Below are 19,165 nucleotides of genomic sequence, written 5' to 3'. Positions count from 1 at the left end.
AGACTCCCAGCTCCTGACAACTCTGAAACCTATGTGTAAAAGACAGCATTAGAAACACAAGGGGGCCTGGCTGGCTCAGTCGGTGGGGCACGCGACTCTTGATCTAGGGGTTGTTGGTTTGAGCCCCACATTGGCTGTAGACATTACTTACAAAGAAAATCTTTACAAACAAAACAAAAGGGAGAACACCCAGCCAGAGAAACATGCTGACTTGACCCAGATGGCTGGGTCGAGTGTGCTGGGCCCCCTATTTCTATCATTTGGCATCTACACAGTACATTCGTAAATGGGAACTAGAAGTGATTAACTGGTGGAGGTCTGTGCAGTGTGGTAAGGCTGAAGAAAATGTGTTGGTTCAATGATTTACCTGTGATTTAAATGTCTGAATTAGTCCATGAGGAAAACACTGGTAGTCCCTTCATACCTCATGCTATTCAAGAAAATAAGCTCTAGTGTAATTGGTTAGTGCTAGTCTTTACTTTCCTTAGAAAGTTTCCACTGTAAATAAGCAAGTAAGCAGAGGTAACCATAGTAAAAAAGAACTGTCAATTTGTACCATTGTAATGTTTAAACACGAGTGTATCTGTGTGATATATGTGTCTTTATCAGGAAAAAGTGATGGCACGGGAACAGTAACCAAAAACCTCCTACTTACAACTGCAGAAAACTATCATTAGTCAAATTTAATAATCAGTGTATCCTGGCAGAGGTCAGAACAATGAACTTCAAAATGACAACAAAAATTCCAATTGTGTTTGATCACAATGGAGCATTTCCTCCTTCCCAATCATAGAAGCAGACTGCTATTCAATCAAATAAGCAATCCCCAAATAGGGAACTTTTATTAATACTAAAATAAGGAGAAATGTTTGGGCCAATGAAGTGCTCTGTTAAATTTCTGTAATCTGAACTTGACTGTCCCAATCTCAAATGACAAATAATTTCAGACAATGGACTCGAATGTTGCCAGGCCAGCGCTATCCAAAGGAAATATAATGTGAACCACAGGTGTAATTTTAAGTCCTCCATTTGGAAGACCATTTTCCATTGGAAAAAGAAACAGGTGAAATTAATTTTAATAATATATTTTATTAACCCAATATACTTAAAATACCATTTCAACATATAATCACTATTAATGAGATAGCTCATCTTACCTTTTTCATACTAAGCTTTCAAAATGTGGCACGTATTTTATACGTACAGCTCATCTTAATTTGGAGTAGCTATATTTCAAGCGCTCACTAACTCAAGTAGCAAGTAGCTATAACGTTGGACAGCATGGGTCTAGACTACCCATTTTATTCTGTGGATGAAAACTCCGAATCACAAAGGGATTGGGAAAGTGCTGTGCCAGGCCTAGAATTCTGGTTTCCTAATTCACAACTGAACATTCTTTCCACTTGGCCAGACTGTCAGTCCTATGTTTTGTACCCAGGAGACAGGGAAGAGTGTCCAATGACAGGCCAAGGACACCTGGGAGAGAAGTAACTGTCAGGAGACCGCATGAAACCAGAGCTCACTGTCAAAAGAAAATGTATGGCTGAACCAAACAGTATCGGACAGCAAAGCAACAGAACAGACATCATCTCAATCGATAAGCCTGAAGGTTATGTGTTGATAAGCACGGGAATGTTACACGTTGAAACATGTGCATGATCACTGGGGACTAAATCCACCAGGCTCAGCATAGTGACTGTGGAATCAGAATGGTGTACACAAATTTAAATATATTTGAGAATTCATGCCATCATTTCTAACAGAATTCCTTATACCCTAATCTCTACTGTTGGCATAATTTAAACTGCATAAATAGGAAAATACATGTGGAACTTGATTTAAATACTCTGGCAAAAGAAAAAAGTGAGGGGAGAGAAAATTGGCAAATTTTAGTAATTATTAAAGCTGGGTGATGAGTACAAGGCACTTATTAAACTATTCTTCCTACCTTTACATACTGTGAACTTTTCCAGAATAAAAAGTGTTTTAAAAGGAGTATAAGAGAGAGGAAACATAACCTCAGAAAAAGGTTTTCTAGAGCCCTGATACTAAGACCAAAAAATAAACTGTGAGATTCTGCCAATAATTCTAAGAGCACTTGAAAATGTACAGACATTTCAATTTTAGAAAAGCACACTGAAGAGAGACAGAGGTAAAAGGGGTGGGGAGGGAAAGGACAGAGACGAGGAAAAATATTTTTAAAACACCAACAACCTCAATACCCTGAGAAAATCACTGTCAGCAACTCAACATAATCCTTCCAGATCCTTTCCTGTTAGCATATATTGAAAAAAAAATGTCATATCTTCTAAACTGATAAAATGAGATTATACTCATGATGCCATTCTTAAGTCAGCATGCCTTCGTGGGAATGACCACCTTCCAAGCAGTTCTCGAAGGGTGCAGCGGAGGGCTGGGCACGTGACAGATGCTACACCAATCAGATCCTATCCGCCAGGGATGTAAATCCTCCTAAGCTGATACTCTCGGGGGCTGGGCAGATGGAGCTGAATCATCCAGGGGGGGTGTCCTGGACAGAAGGCCCACAGATTTCTGCAGCTGAGATCCCTGAACAAGACTAAAACTGGGTCTCCCTGTGTTTTCAGCTTCTGGAAGCTACCTTCTTATAAACACTGTTTTCTTATTTAAGCTAAGCAGAACTCCTATCTGTTGGCCGAAGTTCAAGAACTCTGGGAGTATGGTAATACTACCACTAACAGCAAGAAGAGCTAAGAGTAATGCATTAATTTGCCAGGTACTGATCTAAAATTTTTATGTTTTATCTCATTTAATCCTCGCAACAATCCTATGATATCAATACTGTTACTAACTCGGTTTCAGAGCTGAGAAAATGGAGTTCCAGGTAAACTGAATAACATGCCCCACTCACAGCTACTGGTTGTAGAACCAAGATTTTATCTTGGGCTGGTGGATCCTTAAGTCCTAAATTATAAAAGCTCCAATTAAGCTACTTTATGACTTGCTTTTTTCATTAATGATATGTTAAGAATGTCTTTCCATATTGGAAAATACAGCATTTTTAATAGCCATATTGAATTTTATAATATAGATTGTCATAATTCAAGCAATTATCTCCTACTCTGGGATACTTAGGTTGTTTCTAGTCTTTTAATATCATGAATAAAGCTGTAATAATGTTCTTTTAGTTTTGAGGACACATCTTGCTTTACAAATAGGTTAAATTTCTGGCATGGATCTGCCAGGTCAAAGGATATGTACTTTTTCCCCTATTCTTGATTGTGTATCAAATAAGGGTATTTGTTTTCAAAGCTAGTTGAGAAATATAAAAGGGAACAAAGTTAGCTTTTCTTTGTAAAAGGCCATTTCTGCCTTTGGGCATTCATGTGTGTTTACATGCTCAGAATGGAGACAATCTGCTCAGCTAAGAAAGAAGGCTCTGTTTTTAAATGTTAATTGATGTAAGATAATTGGATTTCCCAATCAATACCAAATACAGTTCAAGCACAGTGCTTAAGAAGTTCCTGAGCCAGCTTTTTATTGCATCATATTTCCTGAGGCAAATTCTAAAGGGCACTTGCTCTGGGATCAATTGTGGAAAAGGTAAGTTATAAGCAAAGGTGTTTCTGTAACTCTTGGAATCCATCCTTTGCACTGGTTTTTTCAAAAATCAGAACTTACGTTATTTCAGACACCAGTTATACAATGATGTAATTATGTGTTTATGGTATGTTTATTTCTTTTGTGAGATCAATGTTCTCTATTTCCTTTCTCAGAAGGTTACTTCAGTGCAGTAACTTCCTGGGAGGATCACATTATCTACTTTTCTGCTCTGTGAGGATTGAAATACTCTCCAGCTGAGTACAAAATAAAACTTCAGACTCGGCCTGACATCACGCTACCTTGAAGGCTGATGCTGCACCGTTTCATATCACCAGGAAGCTCGAAAGAAAGATGATGTCAGAAAGAAGCCACCTACTTACAAATGGTCAGGGGGAAAAAACTGCTTCAGTGACCAGGCTCTGCCCAGAACAACCCTGGACAGTAAACTGAACATGCAAGACGTTCTCTGGGAGACTGGATAACCAAAGCGGGAAAAGTAAGTATAATATTCCAAGATGGTCCTTTATGAACTAGAATTTTAGTATCTAGGGAAAACTACCCGTTAACTTTTATCTACCCAAACCAAATACAATTTTTAAAATTTTATCTTAAAACGAGTATCGAGACAAGAACATATTAGCACAGTCCAGTTGAGTAACTCTGGCAGAGCCTATCTTTCCAAACTGACAATGATTATCTTGCCAGGGATAGATAAGAAAGTTGAAAGGGAGAACACAAGTAAACATTCACCAAACACAACCCCAGTGAAGAAAGAGCTACCAGATGCAAGAAAATGAACACTATAAAGATAAAATGAAGCACTTCCAGCAAGTTCAAGGAATCAGAAAATAAAATAATAAAAATAATAATAACAATAACGATTAGACAAAGACCCAGTTGGTTGAGGCTTAGATCCTGGAGATCAAAGACCTTCAGGCTCCCATCAGAATGAATGAGGACACATTACACTCTATTCTAAGCCGCTCAATGGCCGTGGTCCATCTTATCCAGCAATCCCCCAGTGGAATCCAGCTCTTAGGGAAGGGGGGAGAGATGGATAAGGACTCAGTGCAAACAGTGCAGAGCTTGTCTCACATGAAGCAAATTCATGAGACTAAATAGACTCTTTTGTTACTGCCTCAAAAAGAGGTAAATAGCATGCGAGTTTGGTTAACCCACGGAATTCAGTAAGTTAGAACTTTCAGGCAACGAGGACATCGTTCACGTTCCCTTGAAGATTTAGGAACTCACCTAGGGCATGGCTACAACTCCGGCAGGATTCTGTTAGACTGACAATTATTTGCTGCAGATCAGCTCTGGGGGGAGTAGGAGAAGGGTTGGGGTTTTTCCAGCCATTACATTTACAAGACTCCTCGGCCTAAAAAGGGAATAGAGAAAATCATGTAACAAGCAGCAATGGACTCAACATTTTACGTGAGATCAATACACACTAGTTACAGGACAGCTATCCTCCCCGCTCCTGACTTTGTAACTTTCGACATATGCACAAGAAACAAAAACAGAGAAAAAGGCAAAGGGAGTGTTTGATCCAGGCATTTTGTGTTTTCGTAGTTTTTTTGTTTGGTTCTTTTCTGCTGGCTGGAATGTGAGTGCTGCAGCTCAGACAGCAGACCCATACACTTTGGTATCATTGCCCCAAGCAAATGTCCATGGAGTGGTCAGTTCCTAGGGAATCCATCCAGAAAGCTTCCCGAGGCAACAAGCCAGATTCCTGAGGTACCTGGAACACAGCCGGGGCCTTGGCCATGATTGAGCCTTGCAGGTTCGAAGGCCCCCCCCCCCCCGCTGCAACTCTGTCCCAAGGACCAGAAAGGAAACCCGCGAAACTGAGGAAGTTAGCAATCTTAAGGACTTGAGGAGGGACACGCCCAGGGGAAGCCACATTTGCTGGCTTCCAAGTCCTTCCAAGTAGGCTCCAGCTTTAGAAAGAGAGAGGGTCTCACCGTGTAGTCTGGGATTTCTACCTGTGATATTTCTGAGGTTTCCTGAACTGCAACACTATTATTTATTATTTTGGCAACACTTACTAGATATCTTCCATACTCTCCATATTCCCCTACCTTCTTTGAGAACAGTGAATACAATCTAGCCTTTTTATAGTGATTTGGGTTATAAAATGTAGGACGAGGGATAGAAAGATATCAACTATTTTCAAATGTAAAAATAGCATGAAACATAGCTGGCTGATTGCGGGTGAGAGCCTTCTATGTACACTGTCCAATATGTAACCACTAGCCACATGTGACTGTTGAGCACTTGAAATGTAGCTAGTCCAAACTGAAATGTGCTGCAGATTTACATACCAGATTTAAAACACTAGTGCAAAAATAAAATATCGCATTATTAATGTTCACACTGGTTACATGTTGAAACATTAATATTTTAGGTGCATGGAGTTAAATAAAAGATATTAAAATTCATTTGACCTGTTTCTTTTTACTTTCTTAATGTGGCTACTGGAACATTTAAAATTACATATGTGGTTCACATTCTACTTCTTGGGGTAGCACTGGTCTACAAAACATCGCATAAATTTTTGTGCTCAGGCTTTGTGTTCGATCTTTGATCAGAGATTTTTTTCTTCCCGCTTCCCACCACCTCCCACCCGCCAGCCCACAAACCCCACAGCAGATGGCTGAAGTTAGTAGAAGTCTAATTTGTAGAAAATTGGAGAAAGGCTGCTACCTTAACCTCACACAGAAAATTCTCCAAGACAGGGACAGTTTCTGAAGTGTGTGCACATATAGGAGAATAAGAAATGAAAGAATACATAACTGGCAAGGCAAGAAGGGCCAAGGTGAAAGAAGGAAAACGTGTTTCTACAGATAAGACCCTATGCTTTTGAAGATAAGTCCTTTGCAGTGGGCCCTGCGAATGCTGGCAAGCCCAGCCTGCTTCTCACATTTTATCACATTTTATCATCCATGAGGATGGAGAAGGCAAGACCAAAAACAGCAGCTTAACAGCACAACCCCCAATGAGTAGTAGCTCAAGCAACCCTCTTATGTTTGGCCAGGCATCAGGAAGGATCTGACTATCAAACCCTACTCCTCACTTACTAAGCTGAACTGGGCCGTGAAATTCCCTATAATGAGCCAGCCACTTCTTCAGAGACTGGAAAGGTCTCAAAGACCCATGTTTTTGGAGAAGGACTCTCATGACAACTTCCACCCAAGAAAGCATCCCTATAATCTTTGTAGGGATGGAGGAAAACACCCCCATTGTGGACCATTCCTCTCCTAGCAGTGGAATAGCTACCCAAGGGACTCCCACGGCCTCTGGCTTCTCTGAGCAGCTGCCCTTTCCAAAAAAAAAAAAAAAAAAAAAAAACTCTTGGTAGAAAAAGAAAAATGATGACAATAGTAGTCCCAACAAATCGATTAAATACAGCAGGACAAATCTAAAAGGAAAAATAGCAATGGCCCAAAGCCTTTCAGTTTGCAGAACTAAATTCCAAGCCAAAGAACTACTATGCATATTGAGTCATTCATTGAACAGTATGTATTGAGGGCCCACTCTGTGCCAAGTACTTCTGCTAAGTATGGAAGGAAAGAACTAAAGATCCTGCCCTCATGGTGATGACGGATGGAGCAAACAGGCAACACAAATTAACGAAGTATATAGTATATTAGAAAGTGACAGTGCTATGGAAGGAAAGATGAAGAGATGGGAGAGGGGGTGGGGGATAGGATAGAATCTGCAATTTTAAGTAGCCTTTTTGAGAAAGGAGCAATAAAGCAAAGACTTGAAGGAGCAGAGGGAGGCGACCATTAGATGTCTGGTGGAAGAATATCCCAGACAGAGGAAATAAAGCAAAGTCAAGAGTGGCTGGCTTGATCAACAAAAAGCAAAGACCAGCATGGCTAGAGCACAGTGAGCAAAGGAAAGAGCTGAGCTGGAAGTAGGAGGAATCCTGCAAAGCCTCAGAGTTAGTAAGAAGGACTTCAGCTTGGTTACTTGACCTGTCGTGTCTCCCTCTCCAACAGGATCCTCTGGGCTTGAAACAGGGATAGGGACAGAACACAAGGACATGAGCCAAGATGTCTCCAAACTCATTTGTTTCTTTCATTTTTTCCTTTCCTCACTTGTGTAAAGCCTTCCCACTTTAGCATCACTCATAGAGGCATCCATTTTTCTGTCACTAGTTTATGTGAGCAAATAATCCAATTTCCTTTCACTTTTAACTTCCAATCCAGGATCAACTATGCATTATTCTATTACACAGGGAAGCACAATAACTACTCATACATTCCAGAATTTATAAATCTCTTTGCTTATCTAGATAGAAAGGAACTCTACTCTAATACCTTAACCACGGCCCAGCAACAGAACAAAGGATTCTTCTGAAACTACCAAAAGATGCCAAGTTGTCTAGTTAAGAGTTTCATCACTTAGCCTTTCTGGCAGTGACAACTTGCCCACAAGAACATGCCCCTCGCGAAGGACCTCCTGCACCCATCCCTGGAAGAGGAGGAGAGGAAACACAAGAAGAAGCGCCTGGTATAGAGCCCCAACTCCTACTTCATGGACGTGAAGTGCCCGGGGTGCTACAAAATCACCACCGTGTTCAGCCATGCACAGACGGTGGTGCTGTGTGTGGGCTGCTCCACCATTCTGTGCCAGCTGACAGGAGGAAAAGCAAGGCTCACGGAAGGATGCTCCTTCAGACGGAAGCAGCACTAAGTGCACCCTGAGTCAACGTGAGTGGGGAACTATCCCAATAAACAGATTTTGCATATGTTCAAAAAAAAAAAAAAAAGTTTCATCACTTACTAAGGCCCAAGATTAACTTTAGGCTAGAGATCAGGTGGGTAATAACAAGTTCAAAACCCCAAGGAATTATGTAATCTGGGATTCTGTCCTCATTCACTTTAGCTTTTGACAAACGATGGATTTTGCATCTGGGCACATTAGCAACGACAGCCTACATCTCCTTCTTTGGCAGGTTGTCTATGGGAAGGCAGGAAAACTAGTAGGAACTCTGCATGGACCAAAGTAAGACTAACCACTGCCAGCATTTGTAACTCCAGATTCTCAGAGAGACAGTGACCCAGTGGGACATGAATTTCCTTCATTATGAGGAAGCCTGAGAAGCCAACTTGCTCTGAACTGATCCAAAAGTATTTCTAGCCTATGTACTTCACCTCTACAAGAGGCATCAGCCTTGACAAAACACTACTCCGCAGTTCAAAGGTAGGAGTCTACAGGTAAATCTCTCCATACTGTGCTTGGGGCTGAAATCCATGGGATCACGCCATAGCTAAGGCAGTGTTGGGAATGGATTATCTCAGAAGACAATGCTAACGGGGAATGTTTTCTCTGTATTTGGACGGTGGGTGGGAAGAATGCAGAGGGAAAAGAATAGACAGAATGTGAACCTTTCCTACTGACTCACGCACTGGCTACGTATTCATTCTTCAAACACTGAGCACTACTACATATCAATCATAGGACCAGATACAGAAGACACACAAGAAATTTCTCCAGAAATAAAAACCTACCCCAGTGGTTCTCAATGTTAGAGGCACACTGGAATTACTGGAGAGCTCTGCTAAGCCTAACACCACACCTGGCCCTAGATCAATTAAATCAGGATATCTGGGTATAGATCCCAGACATCAGTATTTTTTTAAGCTAGTAATTCCAATGTGTAGACAAACTTGGGCATCTCTGATCTAAAAGGAAGAGTTACTAGTAATGGATCCATTAAAAACACACACACTGGGGTGCCTGGATGGCTCAGTCGGTTAAGCGTCCAACTTTGGTTCAGTTCATGATCTCATGGTTCGTGAGTTCGAGCCCCACACTGGGCTCTGTGCTGACAGCTCAGAGCCTGGAGCCTGCTTCGGATTCTGTGTTTCCCTTTCGCTCTGACCCTCCTCTGCTCACACTCAGTCACTCTCTCTCTCAAAAATAAATAAACGTTAAAAAAAATAAAACACACATGCATACTAATAGGCCATGTCAGGAAGATCTATACAGACAAGGGGCTTTTCAAGTGGGAGGAGAGAAGGGGAACAAGAGTTCATTTTAGAAGGGAAACAGCAGATGTGTGCTTTGGAACATACTTCTTACCCATCGCTTCATGTATAGCGAAATATGTAGGTGCCTGCTTTCTCCATAACATTTCTATGTAATTAGAGACCAGTGGTACTCTCCTGAGGCTGGGTGACAGAGGAGAAAAGAGGGTGGTTAACATCTTTGTGTCAGAATTTTCTAGGATTTTTATGAAGGGATAAAAGAATATGTATAGTTTAAAATTCAAAAATTATCACTATAAACAAATACATTATAAAATTACTCCTTTTGGGGGGGGCTATCATTTATAGATCTCTGCCTGAACCTTGCCTTTTTTAGTCATGATATTTATCTTAAAAATTCAGCCTAGGGGCACCTGGGTGGCTCAGTCGGTTAAGCATCCAACTTCGGCTCAGGTCATGATCTCGTGATTTGTGAGTTCGAGCCCCACACTGGGCTCTATGCTGACAGCTCAGAGCCTGGAACCTGCTTCAGGTTCTGTGTCTCCCTCTCTCTCTGCTCCTCCCCCACTCATGCTCTCTCTCTTTCAAAAATAAACAAACATTAAAAAAGAACTTTTTTAATAAAAATAAATATTCAGTCTAAATTAAAAAACAAAGGTTGAGAATCATCGGCCTAGAATAGAGAAGACTTTGGGACTGAATCAAATAGGTGATGCATACCTATTCCTCCTGAAGCTCTGCTCAGGAAATACATTCTCAGATATTTTCCCAGATAGCTGTATGGAAAGAGACGAGATCTTCTTGCAGCAAAATCTAAGAACTAGAACATTCTTTCAGGCCTTCCTGAACAGCCTTCCTCAGACTCTGAAGAAGCAAAGAGGCCAGGGATAGAAAAAAGGGGCCAGGAGTTTGAGGCTATCCACCGTCGCAAAAAAAGACTGGCAGGAAACTCAGAAAGAGTTCTTTCTGAGCACTCCTGCAAGGGCTCTTTCCCTTTCTCCACTACCCTTCAACACCCTGCCCTCAACCAATAGCAGCAACAGAAGGAATGGAGGCAAACTCAAGGTCAGCAAAATGTTTCAGCTTAGGTTGAAGTTGGTAGAAAGACCACAAGTGACAGTATACAGCATCAATGCCATGGTCAAGAGGAAAGGACTTGCAATTAAAGAAATACAATTTCAAATCTTAACTCCAACACTTACTATGTGAACCTAGGGTGAATCACTTAACCTCTCCAAGCTTCCTAATCTATAAAGTGGGTTTTAAAGTACCTATCTCACAAGACTGTTGGAGGTATTAAGCAATTAATGTGGGTAGATGCTGAATAAATGGAAATTGTAACAAAGATTACAGTGGCACTGATAATGATAATATGCTAGGAGTATTCTGTTAGGTGAAAGGTGAGCAAGGAACAAGGGCTCTATAAATCATGAGGAACTATGACAGTTAATACTTTAATTTTTTTAAATGTTTCATTTATTATTGAGAGAGAGAGAGAATGAGCAGGGGAGGGGCAGAGAGAGAGGGAGACAGAATCTGAAGCAGGCTCCAGGCTCTGAGCTGTCAGCACAGCCCAACGCGGGGCTCAAATTCATGAACTGAGAGATCATGACCTGAGCCCAAGTCGGGCGCTTACCGACTGAGCCACCCAGGCGCCCCGACAGTTAATACTTTAAAGCAAGGACTTGAAGAGGATGCAACCAATGGAAGTAGTTGGAGGACACTGGCCTCAATCACTATGAAAGAGGTTACAGATCTTACTGAATAAAAGACTGAGCAGCTTATAAGTTATGTAAAAAATTATTTTCCTCAAAGAATAAATCAACTCCATGTCCACTATAGGCGAGAACAGTGGGAAGTCACTCAACAGCTCACTGGTGATCTCGGTGGACATTTTTACAAAAAGCAGAGGTGAAGAGAAAATAATGACCGGGTTACATATACACAATCACCCAGTAAGTATATAATATATCAAAATCCATGGGATATGGTCAAGGCAACATTTAAAGGAAAACATATACCCTTAAATGCATATACGGGAAAAACATGAAGCTTGAAAATAAGTAAACTATTCATTCAACTCAATGATCTAGAAAAAGAGTAACAAAATAAACTCAAGAAAAATTGACAAAAGGAACTTACATAAAAAATTTTTCAGGAAATCAATAACAAAGAAAATCATATACCTAACCAATATAATAAATGGTTGATTTTTTAAAAGACATTAAAAGAAACAAACTCTTGACAATTCTAATGAAGGCAAGAAAAAAAGAACAATGAGAAAGGAAATACAACTACAGATTTATTTTACAACTATAGGTAAGTACTCTGTAGAACTTTATACCATTAAACGTGAAAAACTAGATGAATCAAGTGACTTTCTAGGAAAATATAAATTATCAAACCTGATTTAATAAGTAGTAAAGTTTTCTAACAACCCTAGAAGAAAACGAAAAGGTAGTCAAAGAGCTAAAAAAAGGCTCCAGGATCAGATGGTTTTATAGGTAAGTTCCAGTTAATTCTCAAGAACTATCCAAAATAAATATCATGTGAACCACACATAAAACTTTTAATTTTCTAGTAGCCACATTTTAAAAAGTAAAAAAAAAAAAAAAAAGTAAAATTAATTTAAATAAACTTATTTAATATAGTATGTCCAAAATATTACCGTTTCAACATGTAATCAGTATAAAAACACTATTAACATGACATTAATATATGATAGAACATTTCCATTCAGACCAGCCACATTTCAGGTGCTCAACTGTCATTTGTGGCTGGTGGCTACCATACTGGGCTCAGGAGAGATTAGTCCTTTGTATTGTAAACTGTTTCAGAGCGTTAGAAAAAGACGCACACTCACATGTCACTCTACGAATCCAGTATAACCCTGCCACAAAAACAGAATACAGACAGCAAAACACACTGAAAAAATCACTAGCCCAATCTCACAAAAAAATTTTTAAAGAAAATGGAAATAAAATATTTGTAAATTAAATCCAACAGTACAATTAAAATCATGCATTTTGACTGACACCTAAGAACTAAGCAAAGTTTATCACAAGAATGCAAAGATAATCAATCACTGCAAACAAATTACATTAACAAATTAAGAAAAAATAATTACAATGGATGCCAAGGAAGCTTTTCATAAAATTCTGTGTCAATTTCTGATTTTAAAAATTTGCCAACTTGCCATAGAAGAAAATTCTTTTAACTCAAAAACATTATATTAAATAAAGAGATACATTATTCCTATTAAAGTTACCATAACAAGGAAGCCCTCAACACATCCACTGTTCAACACTGTCCTGGAAGTAGATAAAGACTGTAAAAATTGGTAGGCAATTCTTAGAGATTATCAAAACTTATACAGAAATCAGTAAATTGACTAAAGAATAAGATCAACATATAAAAGTCAGAATCTTTTCTCTATGTCAGCAAGAACCACTTAGAAAATGTAATAGGGGGAAAAAAAGATCCTAATAGCAAAAACCATCAAATACTTAGGAATAAATCTTCAAGGAGATGAGTAAGATCTGTATACAGAAAACTATAACTTTCTACTAAAGACTGGATAAATTTCTGTATTGAAATGAAGAAATATGCATTGTTCGCATGACAGGATGTAAACGTATTAATTTTACAATTTACAATATGGTAAATCTGTAAAGATAGCAATTCTCCTCAAACATATAAGTTCCATAAACCAGATCAGTTGAAAGAATATACACTTATGACATATATAACAAAGTATTAATATTCAGAATTTATAAAGATCATCTATAAAACAAGAAGTAAAAAGCACAGTCTGACAGGGAAAAATTTGCAAATCCAGATGATTCCAAGAAAAACGGATGCTAATGTTAAATAAACCTATACAAAATGGTCAAAATAACTAGTAATGTAGAAATGAAAAAGTAAAAGCCCTGTGAGGTATTTCCTCATACTAATTAAGTTGGCAAAAATACAGAAAAAGTTGACATTGATATCTAAGGTTGACCAAGATGTGAGGAAACACACACCCTCATATAACATGTGTGGCAGGAAACATTGGTACAGACTTTCAGAAACCAAACTGGACTGTTTGTGCCCTTTGGCCCAAGGGCACTACTTGGAAGCTTTCCTACAGAAATACTCACATGTGCTCAATTATATCTGTACACCATTTATTAGAGCAAAAGAAAAAATATATGTCAGGTAAAATCTGATCATTAATATAAGAATTTATAAAATTATGTAGATTGGTGCCACAGACTATTATGCCACATTTATCAATATAACTAACCACGTAGACTTGGGACCCCTCCAGGTCCCAGTAAAAGGCAGAAAAAGCAAACTACAGAACAATACTAAGCATAATCCAATATATCTTTTAATAAAATAAGAGAATATGTAATTTAAGCATGTAATATGTATTTGGATATATACAGAGAAACTAGACGGATACATACTTATGGAGGGGGGCAGAAGTGGGAAAGGGAGAGGGACATTCATATTGTACTTTATCATTCTTTTTCTATTTTAAAGTTTATTTCTTTGTTTTGAGAGAGAGAGAGAGAGAGAGAGAGAGAGAAAGCAAATGGGGCAGACAGCAAATGGGGGATGAGAGAGAGAGAATCCCAAGCTGGCTTTGAGCTGTCAGTACAGGGCCCAACATCGGGCACTATCTCATAAACCCTGAGATCATGACCTGAGCTGAAATCAAGAGTCAGATGCTTAACCAACTGAGCCACCCAGATGTCCCCACACTGTACTTTATATTTTTCTCTACGGTATTCATATTCATGGGTTATTTGCTAATTTTCTTTAACATGAATTCATCTGAGGGGAAAATATAATTCCAGAAAAATATCCAAGGACCGTAACAGAGGCTCAGTATAAATCAGTCATGGGGGAGGAAGTGCAGAAACCACATCCTTATCACAAACCACATTTAAGAATTCAAGGATCCAAAACTTTTCCCCCGTGGGGTTGCTTATAAAATCTCCCTCCCTTTCCTGAGGTTCAAGCCAAAAAATAACAAGCCTGCAATTCTTGAAAAAGACAATATAGATTTTTAGAGTAGAAATTCTGACTTCATTATTACAACAGACTTAGAAGAATCAGCCCATAAAGAAAAGTTTATTCTACTCTTTGTCTTAACATGACAGAGAAGAATGGCCGTGTTCATGGGGGTCTGATAATGGGTAAAGATCTCAGGGCAGAGAGATTTGCTAAAAAAAAAAAAAAAAAAAAAAAAAAAAAAAAAAGTTACATCCCAAGTATTAACTTCACTTCCTTAAGCTACCTGTGATAGAAGTACTTAATGAATTCCACCAACAATAAACACTTAAACATGTAACTGAATAAAGGACTTTTCTTTCAAAATGGACTCACTCTGCTTCCCCCACTGAGTCTGGGGATCTCAGTAGCTTTCACAAAGTAGACTTTTATTTCTTTTGTTCAGAACAACTGAGACTGTTTCCAAATATATAGAAAATTCCCTGAAAACTAATCGGAAGATAAAAGGACAGAGAGAGCAAAGGAGGGAGAAAACATAAGCAAAACACTGAGAAGTATAAAAGTTTTGTGAGCCCCCCAGCACTGGAGCTGAGCTGGCCGGTGTGCAGCAGGCAGCCACAAGTGGGTATCCAGTCTCCAAAAGGGAGTAGGTCCAAGTTCAGATGCATTCTAAGAGTAAAATAAACACTAGATTTCAAAGACGTACTGTCAAAAACAAAAAATGTTAAAATATCTCACGAAGAATTATTTTACATTGATTACATGTTATAATGAGATGCATTCTAAGAGTAAAATAAACACTAGATTTCAAAGACTTGGTGTCAAAAACAAAAGAAGAATGTTAAAATATCTCATGAAGAATTATTTTATATTAGGAGCGCCTGAGTGGCTCAGTTGGTTGGGCCTCTAACTTTGGCTCAGGTCATGATCCCACTGCTCATGGATTTGAGCCCTGCGTCGGGCTCTGTGCTAACAGCTCAGAGCCTGGAGCCTGCCTCAGATTCTGTGTCTCCCTCTCTCTCTGCCCCTCCCCCACTCACACTCTGTCTCTCTCAAAAATGAATAAATGTTAAAAAAATTATTATATATTATATATATATAATATATATATTATTATATATATTATATATATATTATTATATATTATTACATGTTACAATAATATTGTATACTAAAATTAATAAAATTTAATATTTGGTTTTTCTCTTTTTTTTTTTTAATTTGGCATAGTGGGTGCCAAGTCCGGGACTTGAAACACCAGACGGGATCTTATTTGAAAACAGATATGATTTTTTGTAGATATGAACAGTTAAAGGATGCTGAGATGAAATTATCCCGAACATCAACTGGGCCCTAAAACCAATAACTGGTGCTTTTATAAAAGAAAGGAGAGATTTGGACATTGAGCCATAGACACGGAGACACACAGGCCATGTGAAGACAGAGGCAGAGACTGGAGTGATACATCTATACACCAAGGAATGCTGAAGATGGCCAGGAGGCAAGAAAGGATTCTTTCCAGAGCCTCTGGAGGGAGCATGGTTCTGCTGACTCCTTGACTTCAGACCTCTGGCCTCCAAAACTGTAAATAAGGAAAGTTTCTGTTACTTGACCCCCCTTATTGGTGATAATTTGTTATGGCCGTCCTAGGAAACCAATACATATGGCCACTGGAAAATTACATATGTTAAGTCACATGCGTGGCTCATACTACATTTCTACTGGCTATTGCCGCACTAGAGTTTAAAAGGGATCTACCCCCAAAACCCGTCTTTGCTATAGACCCTAAGAGTTTACGCCTAGGACAGTCCTAACATTTCCTAAGTGGTTCTAAGTGGTTTGAGTTATACCTCTCTGAGATACCTGGAAATCCCTTGAGCTTGGCCCACTTGTTTCAGGATTTATTCTTTTTTCTTTTTTTAGTAGGATATACAAAGCACTTCTTACATGTGTACATGCACTTGGGCACTTGGAAACCTAAGTGCAAAAAAACTGTAGTATGTGTGGGACTTCTTGCCCAATTTACTGAAGAGGACATACTAAAGAAAACATTCATTGCCTTTATCCTTGACTGCCAGCAAAGCACTTTCTGCCACATGTTCCAAGCTGTTGCTACCATGCCCTCTGCCTCAGCCTTTAATTCTCCCTTCCAGATGTGCAGGCCCAGCCACTGTTCTTCCAGATAAGAGGTTTTCCTTCAAAATACCTTTCCCACATCTCTCCTTAATTAGGCAAGACAGCTGCTATCTACGGGAACTCCCAAGGGGACTGGCCTTGCAGCTTTAACAAAGTACCATCTGAAGGACAACCTTTTAGGGAGTATGCTGCAAAGCCAATTACTGCTGCAGCTAGCAACCCAGGCACAAGGAGGAGAGAGCTCCCCAGATGACTTCATCTCCCCCAAGAGCACATCTCTGCAGACTTGGCAGAACCAAGCAAGAAGGAAAAAGCCACCGGATTGCTTCAACAGGCCCAGGATGTAAATGGTCTTGCCCCAGTAGAATCCAAGGTCAGATGGCAAGAGAAGGCAACAGCCTTCATTGTAGTATGCAGAAGCCAGGATGGAGGACGAGAAGGAAGCTACACTGGAGAAACACAGGATCATGACTCAGATGACAGCTGGACAAGGGAGCAGGGTGCTCACAGTTCATTCAGTGTCGATGAGTGAGACAGGCGTGAAGATATTTGGGTGACATCCAGAGGAACAAGAGAAAGACAGCCAAGATGACTAGGATTCAGTCATGCTTACAATACTGGGAAGTCCTATTTGCTGGAAAACTTAAATCAGTGACAGGGATGTCTCATAGCAAGAACACACTGAAGGGAAACTGATGGAGTAAACCTGTGCCTCCAACATGTATTAAGCACCTAAAATGAGAAAAAGCACTTGTATACTTGTTCTTATCTTATCCTGTAGGAGGAAGGTATTAATTATCCCCGATATTCAGAAGAAAAAGCTGAGGCTCTAAGATGTTAGGAGATTTGCCAGAACTTTCTCAGTCTACCCTGCAGAAGCACTCATTGGGTACATTGAGGCAAATAACTGGTCCTGTGGTTGTGTGCAGAGGTCCTCACTCTATTTTACTACCTCTCTACTCCAGGTGAGACAAAAGTAGAATGTTTAAAAGTCAACACCAAAACCATTATTAGATACAACTTCACACCTTGCTCTTACAACCAAAAGAGCAGATAATAATAATGGGGCACCTGAGTGGCTCAGTCAGTGAGCACCTGTCTCTTGATTTTGACTCAGGTCATATCCCAGAGTCATGGGATCAAGCCCCAGATCAGGCTCCACACTAGGCATGGAGTCTGCCTAAGATTCGACCTCTCTTTCTCTTCCCCTGCCCCTCTCCCCCGCTCACACTCTCTAAAAATTAAAAAACAAAAACAAAATTAAAAAACAGAAGAGCAGGTAATGATAAATGTTGACAAGGATGTAGAGAAATGGGAATCTTCATTGTTGGAGGAGATGTAAAATGGTAGCCACTGTAGAAAAGAGTTTGGCAGTTTCTTACAAAGTTAAACATAGATCATGACCTGAGCCAAAATCAAGATTCAGATGCTTAACTGACTAGCCACCAAGATACCCCTTGTCTATTTTTTTCTTTTGTTGCATGTGTTTTTGGTGTCATATCAGAAATTATTGCCATATTTGATGTCATGAAGCTTTTCCTGTTTTTTTTTTTTATATTTATTTACTTATTTTCAGAGAGAAAGTGTGCACATGGGTACATGAGCAAGGGAGGGGCAGAGAGAGTGAGAAGGAAATCCCAAGCAGGCCCTGTGCTCAGTGCAGAGCCTACTTGGGGCTTGATCTCATGACCATGAGATCATGACCTGAGCCGAAATCAAGAGTCAAATGCTTAACTGACTGAGCCACCCAGGTTTAAGGTAAGGGTCCAATATCTTCATTCTTTTCCAAGTTAATATCCAGTTTTTCTAGCTCACTTGTTGAAAAAACTGCCCTTTCTCCATTGACTGGTCTTGGCAGAAATCATTTGATCATTTACGTGAGGGTTTATTTTTGGGCTCTCTGTTCTATTCCATCCTGTAGGAGGAAGGTATTCATCTATATATTCATGAGATCAAACCCCAAGCCAGGCTCTGTGCTGACAGTGGGGAGCCTACTTGGGATTCTCTCTCTTCCTCTCTTTTCCCGTACCCCACTTGCTCTCCAGTTCTCTCACCCAAAATGAACATTTTAAAAAATAGCTTCATTTAACTTAACCAAAATAAAAAACTTCTGTGCATCAAAGAACACAATCAATCGAGTGAAAAGGCAACCTACAGAATGAAAAAAAAATATTTGCCCATCAAATACCTGATAAAGGGTAATATCTAGAAGCTATAAAGAACTCCTACAACTCAACAAGCAAAGAAGAAACAACCCAAAAGGGGATAAGACTTGAACAGACATTTCTCCAAAGACAAATGGTCAATAAGCCTATGAAAAGACACTCAACATCTCTAATCACTAGGGAAATACAAATCAAAACCATAATGAGATACCTACCCCCTCATACTCATTAGGATGGCTACTGACCAGAACCAGTGTTGGTGAGGATGCAGAGAAA

The 19,165-nt window shown here is 39.5% G+C and overlaps 1 protein-coding gene and 1 pseudogene across 1 annotated transcript in view; one reads left to right on the top strand and one right to left on the bottom strand.

Annotated features, from left to right (window-relative positions):
* KAT2B (lysine acetyltransferase 2B) overlaps nucleotides 1-19,165 on the bottom strand; it is a 103,291-nt gene that overhangs the window by 66,151 nt on the left and 17,975 nt on the right. Inside the window, exon 2 of the mRNA XM_043595506.1 lies at nucleotides 4,834-4,960. Within this exon, the coding sequence (XP_043451441.1) occupies nucleotides 4,834-4,960 (127 nt within the window). The remainder of the gene's footprint in view (nucleotides 1-4,833; nucleotides 4,961-19,165) is intronic.
* Nucleotides 7,500-8,341, top strand: LOC122492039 (annotated as a pseudogene).

Source organism: Prionailurus bengalensis, chromosome C2 (genome assembly GCF_016509475.1).
Source record: "Prionailurus bengalensis isolate Pbe53 chromosome C2, Fcat_Pben_1.1_paternal_pri, whole genome shotgun sequence".
NCBI classification, from domain to species: domain Eukaryota; kingdom Metazoa; phylum Chordata; class Mammalia; order Carnivora; family Felidae; genus Prionailurus; species Prionailurus bengalensis.
This window is presented reverse-complemented; position numbering and strand designations above follow the sequence as displayed.